This window comes from Ipomoea triloba, chromosome 2, assembly GCF_003576645.1.
Source record: "Ipomoea triloba cultivar NCNSP0323 chromosome 2, ASM357664v1".
NCBI classification, from domain to species: domain Eukaryota; kingdom Viridiplantae; phylum Streptophyta; class Magnoliopsida; order Solanales; family Convolvulaceae; genus Ipomoea; species Ipomoea triloba.
The window spans coordinates 11,367,689-11,377,870 of NC_044917.1; the positions used below are offsets into that span (position 1 = coordinate 11,367,689).

At 33.9% G+C, this 10,182-nt stretch overlaps 1 protein-coding gene across 2 annotated transcripts in view; it reads left to right on the plus strand.

Annotated features, from left to right (window-relative positions):
- Positions 1-8,312, plus strand: part of LOC116010361 (VPS35 endosomal protein sorting factor-like) — a 17,138-nt gene extending 8,826 nt beyond the window's left edge. Inside the window, exons 7-23 of one of the 2 annotated variants that reach the window (XM_031249736.1) lie at positions 697-866; positions 1,227-1,390; positions 2,292-2,480; positions 2,602-2,691; positions 3,081-3,161; positions 3,319-3,462; positions 3,701-3,783; positions 3,938-4,082; positions 4,188-4,271; positions 4,642-4,803; positions 4,878-4,965; positions 5,849-5,926; positions 6,578-6,644; positions 6,749-6,848; positions 7,373-7,486; positions 7,588-7,703; positions 7,855-8,312. In XM_031249736.1, the coding sequence (XP_031105596.1) occupies positions 697-866; positions 1,227-1,390; positions 2,292-2,480; positions 2,602-2,691; positions 3,081-3,161; positions 3,319-3,462; positions 3,701-3,783; positions 3,938-4,082; positions 4,188-4,271; positions 4,642-4,803; positions 4,878-4,965; positions 5,849-5,926; positions 6,578-6,644; positions 6,749-6,848; positions 7,373-7,486; positions 7,588-7,703; positions 7,855-7,894 (1,915 nt within the window). In that variant the 3' untranslated portion in view covers positions 7,895-8,312. The remainder of the gene's footprint in view (positions 1-696; positions 867-1,226; positions 1,391-2,291; positions 2,481-2,601; positions 2,692-3,080; positions 3,162-3,318; positions 3,463-3,700; positions 3,784-3,937; positions 4,083-4,187; positions 4,272-4,641; positions 4,804-4,877; positions 4,966-5,848; positions 5,927-6,577; positions 6,645-6,748; positions 6,849-7,372; positions 7,487-7,587; positions 7,704-7,854) is intronic. The other variant, XM_031249733.1, reaches the window with a different exon arrangement.
- The last annotated feature ends 1,870 nt before the right edge of the window (positions 8,313-10,182 follow it).

Here is a 10,182-nt window from a genome sequence, read left to right on the forward strand (position 1 = left end):
AGCTTCTTCCACGCATGTAAATCAAATTATTGGGCCCATTATTTTTGTTGATTCTTGTTTTGTGTTTACAACAGCAGGCTGTTTAATTTTGTTAGAGATATAAGGGTTAGTTGAGATATTTACTCTAAGCCCTAGGTTTTAGTGTTTGTAACCTGTGGCTAGGGTTAGTTCTAAACTAGTATATATAGCTCTACTCTCCTGTACATTTACACACTGAACAGATATACGAATATACTTTGTTTTGCTATTCTATTATTTAACAAATTTCATCTAAAATAATTCAGTGGAGCAAAATCTGGACTAGGTTGCCTTGCATTCTACCTGTCCCTTTATGTAATATCAAGAATAGGAGAAAAAATTATGGTATGAACCAATTCATTTGGGATAGATAACAAATAATGAGTTGCTGTAGCCTATTATTTCTTCCATTTTGTGGGGATTTTATGGGACTTGTATTTTTGTGGATGTGAAAGTTGCACTTGACTTTTTTGGCAATAATTTAAAGACAGCAATACAGCATATTTGAATTTTCCCATTTGAAACATGATCAAAGAGTGTTTAATTTTTCATTTGTAATTTCCCATCCTTTGATCATCTTTAAGTTGAGTTTTATTTGAGACTGTGGTTTGTCTTTTTTAGTTATATGTTTTGAACAAAATTTAGAGATCTATTTATCGTCTGAAATGTTTTTTGCAGTTATTTGGAGCTTGCCTTGTTGCCTTGCTGGCGTTTCCTTCTTGACAAACCCATGGATTGCATTCATCGATTAGTTATGATGATAAGGGGCATTTCAGATCCTTTAGCATCATTTTATTGTCGCTTATATTTGGTCCACTGTGCGCAAAAGCTACCAGATCATTCTATAGGTATCTTGTTGTATATTTATTTAGCTTAATGTATGAAAAACTACCAAGGTGTTCTGTAGTTACTATTTTATACTTAAAATTTCATTTCTTATTTTGTTGCTACATTGTCAAGGAATATGTTGCGTTTTGTACCCTTGACCTCAGGGTGGCTGACTGTCTCTGCCCTTGTTTATCTTCTTATGAATTTAGAGACCTTTTATACAACTTGAAACATTTATCACTGGGCTAGGGAAGTGTTGACATTTTAGCCTGGGTCCTTTTCTATTCATGCTTCTGTGAAAATTCAAATCCGGTGCATTAGTTGGCAGTAAATTTTCATGATATTGTTCTTCCTAAATTATAGAATTTCCTTCATTACAGGGTATCTGGTAAATTGTATCAATGACATGAAAACTCTTTTCATGGATATCGCATCTGTGGAAAAATCCAAATATCAGAGTCTTTCAGAAAAAAAGATGCTCGTGGGATTAGTTGAACCAGCTGTCGAGTACATCATGAAATGCTTATTCAAAGACTGTAATCCGGTTAGTAAAACTAGTTAAGGTACTTTTGTACTCGCCTTTTTTGAGAAAGGTGGAGGGGAGGGGGTAGTGTATGTTTTCCTGGTCTCTGTTTATTCACAAAAACGAAAACCAAAAAATCCTTTCTTTGCTGGTTTTGACAACTGGACCTTCTTTTGCATCTGGTATTTGACCACATCAGTTATCTGTTTGCCTGATACTTAATTCATATCTGAAGGGCTTTGTATTTACAACAAAAAACTTCATTCAACTGTTATATAGGTTGGTGGGATAATTATTTTGGATGCTACCATTTGGTTTCTAAAAGTATGTGCTCAAGTATAATTTTGGATATTTCATGCTGTCAGAATAATTTTGAACTGACTATAAGTAATGGAACCTCACCCTTCTTTTCCTATAAGAAATGAAAGGAATAGTCACTGTTTTGAAGGTCAATTCTCATCTGTGGATAATTTCAAGGATCTTTTCTTGGACTCAAGGAAAGACCCCTTTTAAACCTCACTTTTTGGACAGGTTTAAACTTGTTTGGAGTTCCATTTGCTGTTGGCTCTTGTTGTGCATCCTTTCTACCCCAGGTGTTTTTCCCTATGAATACAATCTCTCTTTCAAAAAAAAAATCTTTTTGAACTGATTAGGTTTGTCTAATCTAGTGTTTGGTGCTGCTTGGAAACTGTTTTTTCCCTTTCTTTTTGGATGATAGGTTACATGGAAAACCTATGTTCTTATTAAACATGGTTATTTATTACAACATATTTGAGGAAACTTCAGGTTTCCAGATTAAAATGGGGTTGATATTGATTTTATACATGTTCTCAGTGGTTTAAGAAATTATAGTTTCAGATTGTTACACTAGCTTTCAGTCTGTGTTTTGGATATATACACATGTACTCTTTGTGTGAAACAGTTGCAGGTTGGTGACATACTTGTGGGGCTTGGACTGGGAAGGAGCCAATCAAAACTGTTTGGAAATTCTTCTTGCAGCTCAATTATTCTCCATCATTTATTAAAGGAACTCCCTGTAGGAATTATTTGCTTAAATGCCCTAGACATTCTTCATCTTATTGAGTACAGCAATGATTACTCTTTTGATCAGGTATATAATGTGGAATTCTGATGTGGTTGTGTTTATCATGTCTAAAACTTAATCTGCTTTTCCCTTGGGTTTTAAGAGTATTGCTCTAGACAGTTAAACATTTTAAAATTTTAATTTGCAGTCTTTGAATTATAAGTTACTTGGACTCCGATTGTGTGAAAATACATCCCAAGTTAGCGAGGTTGATATTGTTATAAAGAAGGTTATTCAGGTAATACTCCTTTTTCGTTGCATTTTTCATGGCACCTTTGTACATAGTTATGGTAGCTAGTATTTCTGTATTCTTTGTTTGTGGGAGATTTGCTGCACATGTAGAGGAAATTTGATTATAGACAATTTGATTGGAATAATGCTCAGCTTGAGGAGAACTGTAGTTTCATCATTTTATTCTCTGATTTGTCTTCTCTTATGGGAAAGGAGCTATCTACAAAATTTCAGAAAACAAATTTGATTACCAATTAAGGATTTGTTTATATTTACATATTATGTTAGACTTAAATTCAGTTAGTTTTTAAACATTGGCATTAAGGCTTTTTTAAATTAGCTCTCAAAGGATTGGTACTGATCAGCAAAACATTTTGCTTATTACTACGATTTCAGGTTGTTTCTCGTTATGATAGCCTTGATGAGTACATTAAAGTTGTAGATGCTTTTGCAGAAATTATACTTCAGAAGCAGATGGTAAGTTGACTGAATTCTGACCACGCAATTCATTTGTATGGCCCAATGAGTTTTAAACCTCTGATTTCAGCAATGCTGGGGTTTTGCTACATGACATGAGAAAATCTTCATATTAGCTATGCGGATTCCTTTTGTCTAATCCAATTCCATTATGCAGGACAGTTATCTGAATGTAATATTGGATGGCATATTTGATCGAGCTTCCAGTGAAGAGATTAGGGACATTGAATTGACAAGTTTGCAATCGATACTTATGAAGCTTCTTAATCATTTTGGCAACATAGATAACATATTGAATATGGTATGCTGCCTGAAGTAATGGTGTAACTGTATCACATTTACTTCCTTTTCCTTCCCTTTCTTCTTTGTCCGCTACACCCATCTGGTATTATTATAGGGAACCTAAAGAGAATTTATTTTTAATCATAATTAAGTCTGTTATAGTTTACAATATGAATGATCCTCCAGGATAGGCGGGTGGGTGATCACAATGAATTATTGGTTATAAAGTAGACTGAATCTATTGTACTCTTTTGCAGAATCATTTTATTGACATCTTAGATGTGATGTATGGAAGCTCAAGGAACACTGTTAATATGAAGATCCTTAGCATAGCCACTGGGTATATTCTGAGAGCTGCTGCTTTTTCTTGGTGTCTACTATTGGTTGTGGGCATTTTATACTTAATTTCTTTTTATCAGCATTTCAAAAAAAGAGATGTTATAAGCTGTTTACAGTTACTATATGAATATTCATCGAGGTACTCTTTTATCTAGTGAAAATGCTTCTATTCGGGATCCTACGACCATTCAGTTTCTGTTTGAAGTTTCTCGGGCTTTGCATGATGAAATTAATCTTCTCAGTAAAAGAGATGATGAAAATCGAGAAGCAGCTTGTCTAATTTCTCGTTTTGTAAACATGGTAAAGTCTTGCTTCCCCGAAGTACATTTTCCCATAATAATAAATCCTTAGATCTAAGTTACATATCATGAATGTTTTAAGGCACATCCTGATTGTGTTATTCAGGTTGACTATGGACCTGATGTTGAACACCATTTAGAATTTCTACTTGAGAGCCGTGGAGCTTTTGGCTGCATGAATGAAGTCAAGGTCAGTGTTCGAACTTGCATAGTAAATAAAATATAAAAAAAAAAAAACTTCGCGTCTCGTTTATGAGACGGCGTAGGCTGTTGTCTCTCTTTTTTGCTTTTTTCAGCCTGGGGTTTCCCCCCTCCTTTTGTATTCCAAAAAAAAAAAAAAAAAACACTTTTGCATCTGGGATTTTTTGGTTTCATACAGTTGGGTGGTTGTGCTTATTAAAGACTACCTGCTAACCAATTAAATCTTGTCAAATTAGATAGAATCATTCTCAATAACCCAAACATGGAAAAAAGCATTGAGCGAAGGGTGAATTCTGTTTATTTGTTTAAAGCAATTAACTCTTACTAACGACAGTTAAAATATCTTATTGCACTTGCAGGAAACCTTGGTACACTCCTGCAATCACCTAGCAATTAAATCTATGAGAAATGACAACAGACATCCAAGCTTTGTCAAATCTTGTGTAGCGTATTGTGAAGTTACACTACCATCTATTTCATCATGTCTGAAACAGTTAAACCTGTATCTAGAAACTGCTGAGGTAAAATTTCTAGTTTTGCTTTTTTCTTAGGCAACCAATTTTTATGGTATATTCCTGAAGATCTTCTGTTTCAGGTTGCACTGATGGCTGGTTTAGTTTTGCACTCAGAAGGACTCATAGATTCAGTATTTACATGCTTGCACAATGTTGACCAATTAGAAGGTTTGGTGGTTATAACTTTTTCTGTAGACAACTTAGATTGCCCCTTCTCTAAATTTTGTGTCCTGGAGTCAATTTGAGTAACATAACAGGTTTCTAAATAAATATGAGCCTGTTTGTATTTCATATCCTAGAATCATAGAGACTAGTCCAGATTCACCAAAAGAGATCCCTTTGTTTCCAATGAAATAAATACCTAAATCCGATGATAAATCATGACAAGAATCCTTGTATTGTTGAGACTACTCCAGACTCCAGAGCCTGAAAAGGAGATCCGTTTGCTTCCATTGAAATAATTACCCAAGTCTGGTGCTAAAATCATGACAAGAACCCTCTCACAAACCAGAGTTGCATTCCAATGGCCTTCAATGCATTAAACTTGAAAGCCCCTTGTGACAAAGGTGGCAAGTCATGCAATTGAACATCTATCTAATTCGCAAAATCCTGAAGTAACTCATTGACATCATGAATTCATGATCAATCAATTTTTAGTCAATCAAAAGCTACATTAACAAAATGCTACTCAAAGCTAGTGAGAATGTTTATCTCATCTAGTATCAGGTCCTTGCACAGAAATATAAAAGATCACAATTCACAGCACCTAATGCATTCTGGATTTGGTAGAGAAAGGAAACTATTTTCACAGTAACAATTTGTTATAGTGGTAGCATGTTGCATACTTTCTAATGCAGTATTTATACCATTTTCCACTTTGGTAGATAGTGAAAGAAAACTTAAAAAATTGCGACTATGCATGAGTATGCATAATGCATTTGAATTTTATTATTTATTCATCTATTTATTAGTCCGCCACTAAGCAATGTCTTTGAAGAATTCTTTCTGCTGCATACCTTCTGATTGCTCTGTTTCTTTACTGTATCTGTAGAGTTGCAGATCCTGAGTTATGCCGATAGAGTTACTAACTTATTATGCAAATTATGCAGTCTTCTTGTTATGCTTCCAGGTCTGATATGCCATTTCTTCTTCATTGTATGTATATTTGTTCATTTTTTTTCCTCATAGAAAAGTAACTCTTAGCCTTACTACTCAAGCTCTTGAGCATGCCAAGATTAGATGCATCCACCATGCATTAGAACAAATAGAAGAATTAATGCCACATGCCAATGCAAAAGATAGTTTGAATAGACTTGTTCTTATCAGGAATTACATGTTTAGATTAAACTCAGTGATTGTTATCATAATTCAACATTTGTCATACATATCCACAAAAAGGTTTTAAAAATTGAAGACTTATGTCATCTCTGTTTGTATGTATTCTGTGCACCCTTCCATTCAGGTTCTGGAATTCTGAAAATTGCTGCCTGAAACTTCCCTAATGAAAGTGCTACAAGAATAGTAGTCTCCAAAATTCTTAGCGCTGTTTCAATTGGAATAAGAAACAAAAGAAAAATTCTAGTGCTCTTATAAAGCATATGATTATTGCTTTTGGCAAGGAGGCTTCGTATGTTTGACTCATAATTTGTGCTGCATATGCTTTCTTTATCTATGTCATCTGAGAAGCTTGTATCCTGATGGTGTGAGTTGCAATTAGCATTGTGTGATTTGATTCCCTACATGTAATGGCATTGCCTGATGTTCCAGTTTCTCATTGAAGGTAATCCTGATCAAGGAGTCACAAGCATCCACAAGAATATATTATCTTTCCTCAACTCCCAATCTGGGTGAACCTTCAGTCCTCATAACTAGTTTTAATCCCCCCCCCCCCCCCCCCCCCCTTTAGTCTTTTCCCTCAATTCTTATTATATTCTTTATCACGATATTGTAGGCTAACACTAGGGATGAAGATAAAAGTGTTATGTGGACTTATCCGGTCATCTGCTGCATTGAGCCAGAATACACCTCCATACCATGAACTCCACAAGAAGGTACTCCTTTTGTCTCATGCTGTGAAGGTTAATTCTGATAATTATCAGAACCAGATATGCTTGTTCTGTGGAAGAGCTCAAATTTTATAGAACTTTTTAAATGGTGATTTGTCTGAACCTGACAAGACAACATTTTATGGATGGGCAGTGTGACCAGAGCTCCACTCTGCTCTGCACCACCCTTTTAACAGCATGTTGTATTTCTCTACCTGCTACTCCATTGCACTCCCCCGGCCCCACCTAGGCAACTACATCATATGCACTGCAAATGTATGTTGAATTTTACCAATTGCAACTACTTGTACTCACCCTAGACACACATCGTAGACATTGTACTCTCACTTAGCTTCATTGCTAGCCTCCTGAGCATGGAAGCTTCCTTTATTGCTATTAAGCATATCAATGCCTAATTGATTTTCTCAACCAAGATATCCAACTGGTCTCAAATGTTTGTTTATCGAATGGGAATATCATGCACATTTTCAGAAGTAATATTTTCTCTATTGACTCTTTTGTATATGCAGATGAATAATGTCTGTTTATTCTATGGTGATCCAACATATAAGGAAGAACTTCTGCAAGTATCTGCTGTTATTCTTCAGAGCATTAACAATATTGTTTTACTAGAGTCAAATCAGGTATCTTGTTTATCCCCTTAGATTTTTTCCACACTCTAATGTAAAAAAGTTTCAAAATTTGTTTAACCCCTTTGACTTGGCAAAATTTGTTTTTTTTTTAGTTACTCTTACACCTTCAAAAGACCAATGAATATGTCTTACTTTGGATATTCTCTTCTAGGCTGCTCGTGGATATCTTGCACTTGATGCCTGCAATTGTATTGCATCAACATTCAGTGTAAGCCATCGGCTGCCTTTCTTAGTCCTACGGATTTTGTGCTGAACTTGTGAGATGTCTGAATGAAAAACATATTTGCACACAATTTTTGCATTACATTTCTGATTAAGAGTACAATTCCTCCTTTATGTCTAATTCTATGTTTAAACAGGTGTGTGATGAAATATCAGAAATGTGTTTCCAACTCTTAAATACTGCCAAATTAGCTGTGAGTGTGGACAACAAGTATCTCAAGTCTTCCGTGAAATTTCTTAATGAATGCCAACTTCTTCCAAGGGAGGATCACACGGAGTAGTGTTTTGCTTGCTTTTGATGTGATAGAATAACACTGGCGTGGCGTTTGGTTTGTGGAATATATTGAGAATGGAATGTCATTTCATGAATTAGATCTATTTCATTGTTTAGTTTGGTTTTTACAACAAAGAATAGAATCTCACAGTATAGGTTATTCCCTTTGCAATAGGAATAGCAATTCCCAAAGTCTTCCTTGGGCCTTAGTATTAGCTATTCATAGTCATTAAGAATAATATTTTTTTATTATTCTAAAAATACTTTTATAAACATTAAATCCCTCATATAAATACATATATTTCAAAGTCTTACGATTAATCCTATTATCACTATTTGCTAAGGTAAAATGATTTGTTTATATGTCTTCTTTTTTTCTTTTCTTTTCATCCTAGTTCGTGTACAATATATTATTTTGTTATCGATCTCCTTTTATTTAAAATTGTTTTTAAAATAATACAATAATTTTTGTTACATTTTGTTATTTTATGGTGAGTATGTATATATATTTGTACGTGTTTTTATTTTCAATAGGGATACTTTGGTTATTTAGATGATATTCTTTTTCAATTCTCCAAACACAAGAATATGGTTCTTATAATTTCATTTTTTATTCACATTGTGAATCAAACAATATTAAGAGTGGCAGAAGAAAGCAAAGGTTGTAGGGGATGAGAAGAGAGAGAGGGGTTGAAGAAGTATAGAGTGAGAAAAGAGAAATTGAAATTCATTCATCCAAATCTTCAAAATACAACCGTCTTCATCATGTATAGACAAATGCATAATTTGAAATAACAACAAAATCCTATATATAAAAAAGTCAAATGTTTTTGGCTATAGCATTCCCGCCCAAAATTTTTGGGTTATTTTTCATTTAAAAATAAATAGCTTAAATAGTTTAATAATTTTGTGCGGAAAACATAAAAATTTCCAATACAAAATAGGAATAAGGGTCAAATAGGCCACCGAACTACACACGAAGTTGCAATTAGGCCATCGAACTCAAAAACAATGCAATTAGATCCCTGAACTACACAAATTCATACTACCTCCGTCCCATTTTGGATGTCTGATTCGTTTAACGAGGCTTGACTGAAATTATTTTTAATCTAATTTTTCATAATATTAAGTTTAGCATTAATATATAAAATTTATATATTTAGAAACTACATTAAAAGTATTATTAAACACAAAAAATTAAATTTAAAAAAAAAATTACTAACGAAAATAATCAATGAAGAAATAGTTGGTTTGACCAGTGAATAGTAAATAGGACAGGTAAAATGGGACATATGAAGTACAAATTAACCCAAAGTGACTTGCTTGACTTGATCTTCCGGTTACCAACTTTTAAAATAATATTTTAAAATAATTTTAAATAAAATAATTAATTAAAATTTAAATAATTAAAAAAAAAAAAGGAACTGCCGGCCGGAGACGAAGCTTCGTCCCCAGCCATGGAGACAAAGGTCTCTTCGTCTCCTTGGCCGGAGACAAAGCGGACCTCATCTCCATGGCAGATGAAGGTGAAGCTTCGTCTCCGGCCATGGAGACGAAGCCGGCCGGAGACAATTCGTCTCCGGCCTGCAGTTCCTGTTTTTTTTTTTTTAATTATTTAAATTTTAATTAATTATTTTATTTAAAATTATTTTAAAATATTATTTTAAAAGTTGGTAACCGGAAGATCAAGGCAAACAAGTCACTTTGGGTTAATTTATATGAATTTGTGTAGTTCAGGGATCCAATTGCATTATTTTTGAGTTCGATGGCTTAATTGCAACTTCGTGTGTAGTTCGGTGGCCTATTTGACCCTTATTCTTACAAAAATAAAATAAAATCAACATTTCAAATTCCAATAAATGTCATTTCAAATTCTAATACATGTTTCAAATACCAATACATGTCGCAATTGATAAGTTTCTGAATCTTTTTTTCCTGAATTGAGTATCGTGTACGTTTCTATATCAATCAATATCAATATAACATGTGCTTGTGTGGCGTGAACCTTTGGCAATACACCGCCTACAGACCTTTGCTTATATATAGAAAAGGGTTACAAGGTAATCATCTACAAAACTTACAATCCTTTGCTTATATATAGAAAAGGGTTACAAGGAAACAAAACAGAATTTCGTGTGATGAACATTTTGATAGGAACATTTGACAGGATTCCTAAACTGACAACATGCAA